We start from the raw sequence: 16220 nt of genomic DNA, 5'->3' as shown, positions 1-16220 counted from the left end.
TGCTTTCGATCACTCTGCTACGTATTAGCAAAGCTGTTTAAACAAAAAAATAATAATAAAACATTCGCGACTTACACTTTTGCACCAAAATGGCAAAAGAGTGTCTCATTGTGCTGCTGGAGAGGGTGTCTACCTCTTTCTGATGTCCTCACCACATATAATAACTACGTGTGGTGTCGACAGGAGAAGGCTTCCCCTCTGTGCTGCCGTCTTTGTCCTTCTCCCCGTCGGCCTCCCACAGGTTAATGAGTGGAGGGTAGAGCTCATTAAGAGGGATGGACGAGGTCTTTAGCATGTACTTCTTCAGGGAGTGGTGGTAGTTTTTCCTTTTCCATCTGCGAGCCATGTAGACGCCAGCGGTGGCCAGGCTGATGAAGGCCAGCATGGTTGACATGACCGCCAGCACGGCCACGCTCGGGTGCTGGTCAGACAGGTCCAGAGCGAAGGTAGCCCCGCGTGTCGTCACGTTAACGCAGGACTTGTGCGTCTGCAGGTGGATGTTGGAGACCATGAGACACACTTCATACTCTGTAGCAGGCTGCAGGTGTGTCAGGTTGTACTCGTGAACGTCTACAGGAACCCGGGCGGTGTAGGTGATGTGCGGGTTGTCGATCTTCATGGTAGCTGAGGCCCATTTCAGGTTGGAGGACAGGACATTAGAGTTGACTTTCCAGGAGACCAGGATGGAGTGGGATTCGGTCTGCTTGACGTAGATTTTCATCACCTCAGCGCTGTCCAGAAGAGTCCCGTTCACTCGGATCGTGGTGACCCACGTGTCGGCGCCCTCCGTGTTGTGAGCCACGCAGGTGTAGCGGCCAGAGTTTTCCACCTGCACATGAGACAGGTGCAGAGTCCCCTCGCTGCTTAGGTGGTACTGCTCTGACACGGTGTCCATTGTGATTTTGTTTCCTAGAGGCGTCACCCAGTAGATTTCTGGTTCTGGTTCGGCTACGGCCCGACAGTCCAGGCTAACGCTAGCGTCCAGCTCGAGGTTCAAATGGCTGGGGAAGGTGTCATGAGATATGAGGGGGAGACACTGCTCCGAGGACTCTAGGAATCGTACTTCTCGGACCCGCTGGCCTCTGAGCTCTGATGGGGAGGTGCAGAGCATGGCTAGAGGCTCCATGAAGCGCACCGTGGTCCTGTTGGAGCTCATCCACTGGATCACACAGTCACAGCGCAGCGGGTTGCTGTGGATGCTGATCTCCCGCAGGTTGGGCAGGAGCTCCACGTTGTGCTGGTAAAGAGCAGTTAGAGCATTGTTGTTGAGCATCAGGCTCTCGAGGGACGGCATGTCCCGGAATGCCAATCTGTGGATGTAGGACAGTTTAGGGTTGTTGGTGGCCTCTAGCTTAGTCAGTTCTGGCAGGTTGTCCAGAGCGTAGCGATCAACGGACACTAGCTCCATCATGTTGTTGATGCCCAGCTCTTTCAGGTGCAACATGTTTCTGAAGTCTCCTTCTTGGATTTTCTGAACTGGGTTTTTGTTTAGATCCAAGAATTTCAGATTGGGAACTTTTTGAAGGGCCAGCTGAGGGATTCTGACCAACTTGTTGTCATAGAATGAAATGCTCTCCAGATTATCCAAACCCACAAACGCGTTAGCAGGAACATCAGTGAGATCCATGCCTGCCAGAACCAGACTCCTCAGGTTTCCAAGAGGCTTAAAGTTCATGTTCAGAAGTCCCATAACTGGGTTCTCCCCGATCATGAGGATCTCGAGATTCGGTGTCTCTTCAAACCAGCGGCTATCTATGACATGGAGCCTGTTTGAGTTGAGGTGGAGCCGCAGCAGACTGCTCAAGCCTGCGAATGCTCGAGGGGAGATGGAGCTTATCTGGTTGTGGTTGATGTAGAGCTCCTGGAGGCTGGAGAGGTTCCCCAGGCAGTGATCTGGTAGCTCAGTGATATGGTTCTCCTCCAGATGGAGGGTTGTCAGATGGTTCATGTTTCTGAGGCCAACAGCTCCCACAGTGGTGAAGTTGTTCTGGGACAAATCCAGTTCTGTCAAGTTGAACAGGGCCTGCAGCTCTCCAGTGGTGTGAGAGATGATGTTGCTTTGAAGCAGAAGCACCTGAGTGTCAGCTGATAGGTTGGTGGGGATGTGCGTCAGCCTCAAGTCGTTGCAGTCCACTGTAGTCGCCTCCTTGTAGGTCGACTGGGGGGTAAACCACGGGCGGATCTCGCACACGCATAATCGAGGACACTCCTTGCCGCACACAGGTGACAGAAGGATAAGAGTACATCCAACGCTCAGCAAGATCAGAGGAGGCCAGAGCTGGGAGTCCAGAGCCATGTTGGCTGCTCTCTCTGCTTGCAAAAGGCTTTTAGATGAGCAGCAGTGTTTGCAGGGAGGGGATGAAGCGATGGTTCACAAACATCAGCCTCCTTTGTTAATGTGCTGATGAAGGGATTACGACAGGGATGCGCTTGTAGAAAACAGGCTGATTTCACTCTGAAAACAGAACAAAAGCAGGTTTTAAAAAATAAGCAATGACGCCGCCAAATTCAGTTTTAAAGTAAAGCTAAACGTCAAAAGAGGCTGAAAATAAACAATACTTTCATGTGTTTTTGAGGGCAGATTAAACTAGTCAGATTCAGCACGAGAATACAGACAATCATCTTTGTCTTCCTGCCACAGAAGCTCATGCTTTTGAACAACACATTTAAAATTGATGCTTTTTCCCTCCTGACATGCTCCATTTACTTATCAGGATGTTATCGAGCATGGGCAACGGCTGTCAGAACTTGAGACTTTATCTTCGTTTGGTTTCCCTGATGAATCTGTTTCCTTGGAGATTCTGGGCGTGTTTGTTCTCCCTCTGTCTCTGTTGTCACGATTATTTGTACGCCAGCTTAGTATCAGTTATCTGCTTAAACCAAGTGTGGTGGGTGGCCACAGCCTGCAGCTCTGGCTGTGAGTCCATTACACAACAGGCTTAATACACACAGAGTGTGTGAGGACTTTAAATCACTCGCTGTTCGTGGACTTAAGAACTCACACATGTGTGAAGTTAAAAAAGAAACGCCATGTGGTTGTTTTGTGTTTCTGTTCACATCCAGGTGCAAAATCATAAGTCAAGACAAATAACTGGCAAAAAATCTGACTAAACTCATAGGAGTTGGAATAGTCACAGATTTAAAATTGTAGTTAAGACAATTCAATGGTTGTGTTTTTAGATTTAAGTAGAGGATTTATTTTAGAAATTGATGTTTGGTGGTGAGTAAGGAGACAACCGACAGTACCAATGGTTACTACCCAGTAAAACACAACATCTCAGACTGTTTATTTTTTTAAAGATATCAGAAAAGCTAAAATACCTTTTAGATGAAATCTGTAAAAACAGGAAATGAAGCAGTCAACGTAAGTAAGCTAAAAGGGTAAGGGATACGTTGTAATAGTTCTGTGGTTGATACAAAACATGTTCATGTAGTTATTTGCACTAAATCATTCTGATGAAGTGATCTCAGTAGTTTTATTCTTCACAGTTTGAGTACCTTCCAGAATGAGCCATTTCAAGGCTCTGTCATGCTCTGGCCACGCCCGCCCACCCCTGCTCAGGCTGCTATTGGCTGAGAAGCTGCAATACCTGGGAGGGGCTCAGAGTGAAGCTGCTGCTTCTCCAGCAGCAGCTCTCTTGCACGTGAGAGTAGCTCAGTTCTAATTTTCCTGTTTATGATGTCACAAACAGGGACTTTTTTAACTGGCTTGTTTTAAGCACATAACTGAAAACAAACACTGACTAAAAACAGATGGGCTGCTTTTTCTCACTTGTAGTGTTTATAGAACCAGTGGAGAAAGGTCAGGAGAAAGGTTTCCACCAAAAAAAATGGTCAAACATAATATTTTGTTGGGCCGCCTTTAGCTTTCGTCACAGCACACATTCGCTGTGACGTTGTTTCTACAAGCTTCTGCAATGTCACCAGATTTATTTCCATCCAGTGTTGCATAAACTCATTCACTGCCAGCCATTTCCTGATCAGTAAAGCCCTTCGCTGCCAGTGTTTTTCAGCATTTTCACCGTTTTTTTAAGAGTCACAGAACGTTGCGCGCTAGGATGATGTTGAAGCCAAAGCTACCAAAACAAAGAGGAGACTCACCTCTTGTAGCGACTTTTACAGTTGCTGTAGAAGCAGAGATTGGGCCCAGGTCTATTTGTTTGACGCGCTGTCTGCTTCTATTAATTCACAGAGAGGTGGAATGCTTTTGTCCATTTTATTGTTACAGGTGACTCTTAATTCTTGTCAAATCCTTAAACATAACGTGACTATAAACGGAGTAAAACAAACTGAATTGTGATGTGATTAACTGAACATTTGCGTTCAACAAAAACTACGGATGCCCAGCCCTCCTCTATCTGTCAAAAATCACCAGGTGACAGAATGACAGCTCCTTTTAATTCCAACCGCCCACACCCATGTGACCCTCATTGCATCACCATGACAACAAAAGGGGAAGTAGGAATGAAAACCCCAATAATCAACTCACCCAAGATATATTATGGCCCCTGCACCTCTTACATCAGGAAGAATCCGCGCGTTTCGAGCGTTATCCGTTCTTTCATAATCCGTTGTCGAATTGTGATCGGCAGAAGCTTTTCTGGTTTGCGCCTCACTTTTTTACAGCAATGGCCCAAAACAATCTCCTAACACATGGATTTTCTGCTTCCTGATCACTTGACGTGTGACGTACGTGGTTGAAGATCGGCTTTAGAGCTGGGACGTTTGTTCTCACGGTGCGGGGGCTGGTTCCGACGCCCAGACGGTAAAAAAAATGCAAAAGACGACTTTAGCTTTTAGACAATTTACTACATCACAAAAATACTGAGTAGTTGCACAACTTATTTATGGAATTGCGCATGACGGTTCTTTCAACCCAGCCTGCCAGTACAAGAGCCCAAACCGCAATAGGAACACTCGCCTGAAAATTGCAGACTCATACCCGTACACACAGCCAGCAGTGGTCTAATCCAAACCCACTCTAGAACTGGTGGTCGAAATTGCATCAACCCCAGATCATTGCACTGCCCCCACAGGCTTGTACAGTAGGCACTAGGCATGGTGGGTGCATCACTTCATCTGCCTCCCTTCTTACCCTGATGCACCATCACTCTGGAACAGGGTCCATCTGGACTCAGACCAGTTTTTGATAATGTGTTGGACAGTTCTTAAGTCAATTTTAGTTGTTTTTGCAATCTTCTTAGATGTTTTCTATGCTTGATTCATACTGATGATTTAACCCTTCTCAAACAGACTAACATCTTTTCCACGACCACCAGATGTGTCTTTCCACATGGCTGTTTAAGAAATGAGAAGCAACCCATCGCATCAGTTGGGGTTAAAGAACTTGTTGCCAGCTGAATGATAATCACTCATGAGGTAATTATCCAACCTATTTGTTTAGTTATATCTAGCTGGCAACTTATTATTTGGCTGGGCAGTGTATGCGAACGGACAGTCGAGAGGTGGGATCCTTGTCCTTCACACTGTCTCCTCACGCTGTGGAACAAACAACAAGATGCATTCATTACTCTGTAAATCAGTCAACAGGGCAGTCCACCATATCCTGTAGAAGAAGATGCAAATGCTTCCCCAAAGTTGATGCCAAAGCCGTTTGAAACAAGCCATCGCTGTCTTAGCTGTTCCGCTTTATCACATCATTCTGGCCACCAAACTGACCGAGCGCTGCGACTGGCACGCCACCAGAATAGTCAGGACTGCAGAAGTCCAAAGCAGTGTGGCTAGACCGACATGTAGAGCAAAATCATTTTGCTTCTGCTGACATCTGTCTAGAGTTCTAGACTATGGGATCGCAAAAGGTGAGTTTTGCATAATACGTTCCATTTGAAGGAGATTAATTGACAAATGGAGCACAAAAGAAATAGTATGGATCACCAAAGATAAAAATAATTTAGCTTTCTTACCTAGAAGGTCACCTTAAATAAACAAGCTTCACCTAAAAACCAGTCTAGCAGATAGATTACAGGCAAGACTGTATCTATTCTGCTTCGACTCCCATGACCTCAACAGGTTGAAGCAGTTCAAACTACATCAGCTGAGCCCTGCAAATGGAAGTTTAATAGTTTTCTCTAAAACTCGGTCCCTGGGTCTTTCCTGCAGCCTTGGTGATGCAGCACTGAGAGGGAGCAGCTTTCATTCAGAAATCAATGGAAGTTTAAGGTTGTGAGCTGAATAGAAGCGCGACAGTTCTGGGGTGTCTGTGAAAAGACTTGTCATGGGCTGACTCTGAGATAAGAGCTGGGTGGATGCAGAAAGCAGAGGGTGCACTGGAGGTGGTGGAGCAATGATTTAAACAGACAATGTGTAGTTTTTACCATTCATTTCTGGAAATATCCATCAAAAAGTTGTTGAAAATGAATGAAATGATGCCCGGTTGTTGAAAAATATTGGCAGCTTCGTAACAAATAACCATAAAAATCAGGTTTGAAATACATAGGAGTGGGTCTACGTCTCTGGGCGACGACATACTGTATTAGATGCCATGGTTCCTTCTACGGGAGCCCGTGAGGACAAAATGCATTTACTGATTTGTAACAAACAATTACAAAACTTTCGTCATCCTTATATGTTGTTGTCTTACACATTTACCTCTTCACTTGTTGCCAGTGATGAAAGGGAGGCTGGTGCGCTCGTTATTTAGCAAAAGTTTGCACTCCCCAGAGCTTTTTGATCCTAATGGGCATCCATTGGTACGGTCTTACTCCAACACAAAAATACTGCTTGCTTGCCTGATACGATTTAGGTATCTACTGCCCCCTATTGCCAGAAAAAATACACACTGTCACTTTAATGTAAAAGATCAGATCTGGAGCTTAGAGCTACCTGATGGATAAAAGTAAAAAAAACATGTTGGCTATAGGGTTAATGTGCCGGAAAGCATCAAAACGGGTGCGTGAACGAGATTTAACACCATAAATTACAGTTCAAGTAATGGCCCTCAACTCTAGAGTCAATTCTTACAAGACAGATACTCTGAGATCATCTGCGTGTGTTCTCATTTTCCCAGTGTGTGTGGGTGGGGGAGTGTGTGTCAGAATAATACGTTTTCACATCAGAACTGACAAGTTCCTCTGGTATTTAGAAAACAATAAGCACAGATTTTCCTTTTCCATGTGCTGTTTGTTCACGCCATTCTCAGTCATTTTTTATCCCCCACATCTGAATGAATAAGAATAGAAAAGCAGCTCAACACAGAAAGACACAAAGCTCCATAACGAGGCTGTTTTTGCACACAAAGGCACGCTAGCAGAGCGGGAAGCAGCTTCACAAAATTTCTCAAAGAGGAAATCCACAGCAGAACGTCCAGCATCAAGCTTTAAAGCTTGATGCTGGGACTCCGCAGTGACCATCAGGTCAAAACTGGTCTCATCCTCTCCACATGAATACGGTGTAGCAGCAAGGACACACACCTTCTCTTGACTTTATTTATAGGTTTTTATGGAGAAAGATGGCTGAACGTATCCATTTATGTGTATTATATTCTAATGACCATAATTATGCAGCGGCTTGTGTTGATTTACTCAGTAACATGTGCGTCTGTCCTCTCCTCCTCCGCGTCACACTGTTTAGATATTAAATTGGAGGCGACAGGCGGATTAATCGTCCCTTTCATGCTGAAGCTATAAAACTCAGACACCTGGCTCCAGGTTTCTGGCAGCTCTGCAGGGTCTGTATCCCTTCCCATCAATCCCTCGCTATGTGCATGCATCGACAGTGGGAAGTTTTGCTGAGCACATATGGCCGATTTCAACTGATGACCTGCTTCATAAACACAGCAGTAGGAAAATGACCCCCCCCCCCCCCACACACACACACACACACACACACACACGTGCTTCTGCAGGTACCTACTGTTGGTTGTTGGTTTGAACCAGCTCCACCTGTTCACAACACTCCTATGGTCAGATCTGGTGCTAAAATAAAAGGTACCAATTGCAAATGATGATAAAAGCTTTAAAACAATCAGCTCCAAAATGAACGGAGTTGTTCAGACCTTAAAGTGTGGTTAAAAACATCTATCAACTTACATGTCGAAGGTAGCTTTTTTCAACAGCTTTGCAAAAATTGACTAGATTGAGCAGAGAAAAGACTAAAGTGGACCATTTTTTATCAAGGAAACTATGAATATAGACAAAATGTTTGTGATAGATCTTTATAGCATGAATAGGTTTACATCCCTGGAGCTGCTGCAACAGCTGCTTTAAGCTTTTCGAAACAAAGAGGGATGGTGATAGAAATGTTTTCTGAGGTAAAGCAAACAGCTAAAACCAGAGTAAATACTGACGTGGCCTACACTCGTCTGACGGACCTAAAAGAGGCTATGAAATCATAAACCGATGGTGACCTTGTAACAGCCCATGTCTGTCACCTGGTGCCTATCGGCTTTGGTTGAACTTGTTAAATTACTTATATGTGTGACATACAGTTTGGAGGTTATTGTTTTTATTTTTGTTGCTGATTTCTGTGACCTAAGAGAAAGACAGCATCACGTTGAGTATTGTTTTATTGATCATTTTGTCTGCCTGACTTCTATAAGAGGTGAGTTAGGAGACATGCCCCGCCCCCGAGAGTGGTACTCCCTCACCTGTCTGGAGGACGCTGGAGACAGGAGGAAGTGAGTTTTGATCGGACGCTGCCAAGCGGTGTTATGGACTAAGGATTATCGCACCTACGACTAGGGAGAGGCTAGCTGACCTATGTGACTTATCTGATGTGCTGGAGGAGTAAGCTGGGAGCGTTTTGTTCTGGTGAACCGCCGAAGCAGCGGCCTGTCGGGACCTCAGCGGTACCGTGAGTAAACAGCTGATCGACGCAGCGGTTGCTGCAGCTGCTGTATACTGAATCAGCGATAATCTTAGTTTTTTTTTGCTGAGTATATTATGGACGCACATTTTTCTTTTCTGAACTGAACTGAACTGAATTTATCTGAACTGAACTGAATTTATCTGAACTGAACTGAATTTATCTGAACGGAACTGAATTTATCTGAACGGGACTCTCGGACCTTTCCATTAATTATTATATATGTTGTTGAAAAAGATCTGATTTAATACACCCCCGTTTTTTGCCTTTTGCTTATGTGATTATTTGGGTTTGTTTGTTTCAGTCCAGGTTAGGGTGATAAACACTTCAAATTGTTTACATCCTTTGTGTTGTGAAGTGAGGGTGAGTTACAAGGGAAAGTTGTTAATAATTGTATTTATGTCTTATATGTCAGGAGAGAGACCTGGCTGGCACCCCGATTAAATCCCCCCTTAGTTACACCTGCTTCCGTCACATAAAAAATTGGCACCCCAGATGGGACCGTTAAAGGGCGGATATTAAATATACTGAAAAATACAAACCCGGTAATAACAAATAAATAGTTAGCATACAGAATAAAGAATAGACTGTAAAGGGTTAGGAAGACTAAACAAATTAGGACATTTGGAAATGGCGGCACAAGCTGGGTCAGAGAATCAAACTGGCCTGCCTGATGAGCCTCCTACATCATATTCCCTTTTGGATATGGAGCTGTTTGAGCTCCCAGGGCTGGCCACTCCGTTAGAGGCCATCAGCCCTGTTCCTGTGAGCAGAAAGTTAGATGAATGCACACAAACAGTGAATTGTTCCGGTTCACATCCAGACCAGACCCAATACCAACTGGAAATAGGTGAAATAAAGTTAGACATTGCAGAGTTATCCAAAGGAATAACCTCTCAAATGGAACAGCTGAAGGAAAGATTGACTGAGTCATTTATGGAGCAGCAAAAACAACTAGTCAAGCATGTGGATACACGAGTTGAGTATTTACGAACCCAGCTGGATGCTTCCCTTGGATGGAGGCTTAAAGATCAGTACACTGAAATTACCACGAAACTCATACCAGATATCATCCAACCAGTGAAAGAGGAGCTTTCCCTCTGTCTTAACACGTTGCACACCATGGCTGAAGAGCTCACCTCCACGCGGCTAAACCCCTCAATGGGACAGGCAAGCGTGCAGACCATGCCAGATGATTTAGGTGGGAGACCGCTGGGACATGCAGGTCACCCCAGACTGCAGTCGACAATAAGGAGCAGTAAACCAAATGATCTGCTTGACTCCCCTCGAAGCACTGCCATCCAAGGAGAAACTAGGGGCAGGCTTGCGGGAAAGGCTCCCATTAAAGTACAGTTCCCAACATTTGGAAGAATCGATGACTCCTCGGACCCCCTTCAGTACCTGGAGAGATGTGAAGATTTTTTAGCCCTCAACCCACTCACTGATGAGGAGCTCATGGCCACTCTCCGTAATGTGCTTCACGGTACTTCCAGGGACTGGTGGGATGTGGCCCGTCATAAAGTCCAAACGTGGACTGAATTCAACAAGCAGTTTCGTGCTGCGTTCCTATCTGAGGACTATGAGGATGAGTTGGCTGAAAGAGTGCGTAACAGAATCCAAGAAGAGAATGAAGGCATCAGAGACTTTGCTTACATGTATCAATCGCTATGCAAGCGATGGAAGCCCTCTATAACGGAAGGGGATGTTGTGAAGTTGATCCTAAAGAATATCAACCCCCAACTCGCCAGTCAACTGCGGAGCAGAGTCACCTCGGTGGATGAACTTGTTCGTCTGGGACAACAACTGGAGAAGGACCAACAAAACCAACTGCAATATGAACAGAGGAAAGGTCTGCGGAAGGCAGTTCAGAAGCCTCCTTCCAACCTAACTCCCACACCTTCCACTACACAAACGACACAACGCCAACTGAACCCAGCAGCTTCCACCCAACCTCAGGTGTACTGCTGGCGCTGCAAAGGCCACCATGCACCTGCTTCATGCCCCCAGTGGAGGGCTGATAAAAATAGGGCTCCAAACGTATCCAGTCCACAAACTTCTAGTAATCCCCAAAGGCAACTTCAAGGACCATTTCACTCACTTTCCCCTCATACCCAACAAGGAGCCACTGCCTCTGTAAGTTATTTTCCTGCACCTGCTGGAACCAGCATGCCCTGTCAGCTAATGATGCCATTGAATGTTGGTGCGTGGTCAGGAACTGCCATCCTGGACACGGGCTCCTCGTACACCCTGATAAATGAGAATGTTTGGTCCACAGTACGTGATCCACAGGAGATTCTCAAGCCCTGGACCAGGGGACCTTTATATCTGGCAGACGGAGAAAGTCGGCAACCGCTAGGATGGAGTGAACTGAAACTGACTATACAATCTGCAACAGTGACATTACCTTGTGTGATCCTGCCTGGAAAAAGTCTCGCTTTCCCTGCAGTAGTTGGACTCGACTTCATTTTTTTTTCAGGCTTACAGTTTGATGTCTCAGAAAACAGTTATTGGTTCAAAGCCAATAAGCATCAACGCTATCTATTTATAAGTGCATCTGCTGGGAAGCCCGGAAACCATTCTCAACCACATGTTGCTTTCTTTTCCGCAATGACTCCGGCACAATTAATATCTCCTCCTCACAACTACCTAGAAATGGCTGTACAAAATGCCCATCTAGACGACTTCGGAAAGAAACAACTGTTGTATCAACTACAAAATAACAAACATATTTGTACCAATAGTTTGGGCCGTACTAACCTTCTCACCCACAAGATATTTCTCACTCACAATGTGCCCATCAAACAAAAGCCTTACCGTGTATCACCCTTCAAGTTGCAAGTGATTAAGGAGCATGTACAAGAAATGCTGGAGAAAGATATAATAGAACCATCCACTTCTCCTTATGCTTCTCCTGTAGTCCTGGTACCAAAAAAACTCGAGTCCAAACCACGATTCTGTGTTGATTACAGAAAACTAAATGCCGTAACCCGTACTGATGCTTATCCCATCCCTAACATTCAGGAGATATTAGAATCACTTGTTGGAGCTGCCATATTCACCACGTTGGACCTGAACAGTGGCTACTGGCAGGTCCAAATGGAGGAAGAGAGTCGTGAGAAAACAGCTTTTATCAGTCCCCTCGGCTTGTATCAATTTAAGGTGATGCCATTTGGGCTAAAAAATGCACCTGCCACCTTCCAAAGGTTAATGGAGGTGGTTCTGGGGGACTTGAGAGGAAAAAATTGTTTTGTCTATTTGGATGATATCATTGTTTATTCATCCACACCAGAGCAGCACAGGTTTGACCTTCAAGCTGTCTTTGACAAACTGCAAATGGCGAAGTTAACGGTGAACATGAAAAAGAGTCACTTCTTCCGTACCTCACTAAAATTCCTAGGACATGTGGTCTCCTCCTCTGGAGTGGAGGTAGACGCAGAAAAAACCAAGGCTGTTCAGGATTTCCCAGTCCCACAGAACATAAAGGAGCTACAGCGGTTTCTTGGAATAGCTGGATGGTACCATCGCTTTGTGCCTGGATTTTCACAGTTAACCGAACCACTTCATGCTTTGAAACGGAGAGGAGCAAAGTACATCTGGACACCTCAATGCCAAGCAGCCTTTGAAACTCTTAAAAAATATCTAGTCTCTCCACCAATACTTGGCCATCCAGACTTCAACCTCCCTTTTATAGTATACACAGACGCCAGTGAAGTAGGTCTAGGGGCTGTGTTGACTCAACCAACAGGACTCGGGACAGAACAGGTTCTTGCTTTTGCCAGCCGCACCCTTAATAAGGCAGAGAGAAATTACTCTACCACAGAACAAGAGTGTCTGGCTGTGGTGTGGGCTCTTGAGAAGTGGAGATACTATCTGGAAGGGAGGCACTTCACGGTTGTTACGGATCATTCTTCCCTTGTTTGGGTCTTTAAGACCACCAAACCCAGCACCAGACTGATACGGTGGGCTCTTCGTCTACAAGAGTTCTCCTTCACGGTGGAATACCGTAAAGGCAGATATAACACCGTACCAGATGCTCTATCAAGAGCTCCAGTGGACCTCAATCAAATACCTACGTGTGCGGCTGTGTTGGGCTCACTGAAGGACTCCTCACCGGAATTACATATAACAGACGAGGATATCTGGAAAGCACAACAGATGGATCCGGATATTCAAAGCCTGTATGAAAAAATCATTGAAACAGGAGAAATCATTGAAGGTCCAACCACCAGGTTCACCATCATAGAGGATAAAGTGTACAGAGTGACCCAACTACCGCATAAAACCATATATCAAATCTACATCCCCTCACCTCTTCGTCAACAGCTGCTCCATCACTCCCATGACAATCCCTTATCTGGCCACCTTGGACGATTTAAAACTTACAAGAGGTTACAGTCACTTGTGTATTGGCCCAGGATGAGCTTGGACGTAAGAAACTACGTTCGCAGTTGTAAGATCTGCCAGCTTTATAAACCAGAGAACCGGAAACCCCGCGGAAAACTTCAACAGACTCTGGTCAGTGGCCCTTGGGAGATGTTGGGGGTGGACCTCATGGGGCCTTTTCCCCGGAGCACCTATGGAAATGTATACCTGATAGTCTTTGTCGACTACTATACTCGATGGATAGAGTTATTCCCACTCCGTAAGGCCACAGCTCAGACTGTATCTCAAATCCTGATAAAGGAAATTCTCACCCGTTGGGGTTCACCCACCTACATCCTTTCGGACCAAGGCCCACAGTTTGTTTCATCTGTCTTCGAGGAAACGTGCAAACGGTGGAATCTCCAGCAGAAGAGAACTTCACCATATCATCCCCAAACGAACTTAACAGAAAGAATAAACCGAAATTTAAAAGCCATGATCGCATCCTACGTAGAGGAAAAACACAAAACCTGGGATACGTACTTATCAGAGTTCCGTTTTGCCCTCAACTCAGCAGTACATGAGTCCTCAGGAGTAACCCCTGCTGAGCTCAACCTAGGGCGCTCTTTAAAGGGACCCCTGGATAATGAACTCCAACCCCATTTCAGTGATCCTGACTCTCATGCGTATCCCACGGCCAGGCAACTGACAAAACTCAAACACCTGGTTTCTCAACACATGGAAAAGGCTCGCCAAAAACAAAAGAAATATTATGACAAAGGAAGAAGAGAACCAGAGTTCAGGTCACAAGATCGAGTCTGGCTCCGCACTCATCCCAGTTCGAGAGCTGATCTGGCTTATTCTGCCAAGTTAGCCCCTCGTTGGAAAGGTCCCTACCGTATCACCCAGAAGTTAGGGCCTTTGAATTATGAAGTTGTCATGGAAGACACCGGAGAGGACCTACGGGTAGTACATGCAACCCAGTTAAAACCTTGCTATCCTCTTGCAGAGGAAGTCGACCACGCACAGCGACAAAATCTCTTTCGGATATTTGAAGAGGATAGCAGTGACGAAGACTTCTCAGGGTTTATGTAAAACTAAAAGCCTATATGATTGACGCCTACGCAGGCTTTGGCTTATTGCAGGGGAGGGGGTGTGTAACAGCCCATGTCTGTCACCTGGTGCCTATCGGCTTTGGTTGAACTTGTTAAATTACTTATATGTGTGACATACAGTTTGGAGGTTATTGTTTTTATTTTTGTTGCTGATTTCTGTGACCTAAGAGAAAGACAGCATCACGTTGAGTATTGTTTTATTGATCATTTTGTCTGCCTGACTTCTATAAGAGGTGAGTTAGGAGACATGCCCCGCCCCCGAGAGTGGTACTCCCTCACCTGTCTGGAGGACGCTGGAGACAGGAGGAAGTGAGTTTTGATCGGACGCTGCCAAGCGGTGTTATGGACTAAGGATTATCGCACCTACGACTAGGGAGAGGCTAGCTGACCTATGTGACTTATCTGATGTGCTGGAGGAGTAAGCTGGGAGCGTTTTATTCTGGTGAACCGCCGAAGCAGCGGCCTGTCGGGACCTCAGCGGTACCGTGAGTAAACAGCTGATCGACGCAGCGGTTGCTGCAGCTGCTGTATACTGAATCAGCGATAATCTTAGTTTTTTTTTGCTGAGTATATTATGGACGCACATTTTTCTTTTCTGAACTGAACTGAACTGAATTTATCTGAACTGAACTGAATTTATCTGAACTGAACTGAATTTATCTGAACGGAACTGAATTTATCTGAACGGGACTCTCGGACCTTTCCATTAATTATTATATATGTTGTTGAAAAAGATCTGATTTAATACACCCCCGTTTTTTGCCTTTTGCTTATGTGATTATTTGGGTTTGTTTGTTTCAGTCCAGGTTAGGGTGATAAACACTTCAAATTGTTTACATCCTTTGTGTTGTGAAGTGAGGGTGAGTTACAAGGGAAAGTTGTTAATAATTGTATTTATGTCTTATATGTCAGGAGAGAGACCTGGCTGGCACCCCGATTAAATCCCCCCTTAGTTACACCTGCTTCCGTCACAACCTGTCTTTGTTGCAACTGGACTTGAAAGTAATAATATTTTTTGTCCAACAGTGTGAATATTTTTACTTTGTGGCTTATTTTGTATCGGTTTGCTCGTGTTAATATTAGCTCATTGTTAGTGCTTGCTACAGCTGGCAGGCGGCGGGTTGTTTACTACAGTTGTAGTTCTGCTGTCAACCAGTAAAAGGGAGAAGCAAGAAATGTATTTAATGTTACTTTAAGTCATTTTAAGAAGGCAGCATTCCACGCTAGTATTAGCCTTGCTCCAGTTGGGTGTTAAATTGTCGATTTGGTCTGAACTAAACTCTGTTTATCTGACTTGAGTTAGAGCTATTAACAGGTAACATTTTATTTATTCTCAACCTCTCCACAGAAACCTGCCTCAAAAGATTAGAAGAAGGAAGGAAGTGACTGAAACTGCAGGATTAGCACCTAACTCTAAAAGCAGGGTCGTATTGTGCCTGTGGATCTCTTGTCTGGAGCAGAACAAACATTAAAGATGCCAGCTTGTGTGTGACTCTAGACACTCTTCAAGCTCAGATTTTGTCCCATCCCAGCACCGCCATCCTTCTTTGAGCCATTTTGACATAAATCCATACACAGACGACTGGAAATAGGCAGAAAAATCCTTCAACAGCCAGGCATTATCCTGCTGACTGTGTTGAGCTGAAGCCTCTGGCAGTGGGATTTACTTAACCTTTTTTTTTCCTTAGCCAATCCCTGTGAGGCTTTAATCATAGCACCCATCCATCTGCAGATATTTCTATATTAAGAATAGCTAATGTTTGCACTCAGTTCGCACCACCTTCTGAGGATTGTTCGCCCCGAGGTTCTGAGCAAGGCGGCAGAATGTAATTGTGGGACAGTAATGAGGTTTGTCTGCGACTGATAAACGTGTTTATCAGACAAAGGCGGTACGAGGGTCCCCCGAAGAACACGAGGAGA

The 16220-nt window shown here is 45.2% G+C and overlaps 1 protein-coding gene across 1 annotated transcript; it reads right to left on the bottom strand.

Moving 5' to 3' along the window:
• Positions 1-2: 2 nt before the first annotated feature.
• Positions 3-2430, bottom strand: LOC107384053 (leucine-rich repeat neuronal protein 1). The gene has a single exon (XM_015957080.3). The coding sequence runs from the start codon at positions 2294-2296 to the stop codon at positions 149-151; it is 2148 nt and encodes a 715-aa protein (XP_015812566.3). The 5' UTR covers positions 2297-2430; the 3' UTR covers positions 3-148.
• Between the last annotated feature and the right edge of the window lie 13790 nt (positions 2431-16220).

The sequence above is a fragment of the Nothobranchius furzeri genome, chromosome 3 (genome assembly GCF_043380555.1).
Source record: "Nothobranchius furzeri strain GRZ-AD chromosome 3, NfurGRZ-RIMD1, whole genome shotgun sequence".
Lineage (NCBI taxonomy): Eukaryota > Metazoa > Chordata > Actinopteri > Cyprinodontiformes > Nothobranchiidae > Nothobranchius > Nothobranchius furzeri.
The sequence above is the reverse complement of the archived record's forward strand: the minus strand, read 5'-3'. Positions and strand labels throughout refer to the sequence as shown.

Coding starts and splice junctions, on each gene's coding strand:
- LOC107384053 (XM_015957080.3), bottom strand. CDS start 2,296: ATGGCTCTGGACTCCCAGCTCTGGCCTCCTCTGATCTTGCTGAGCGTT.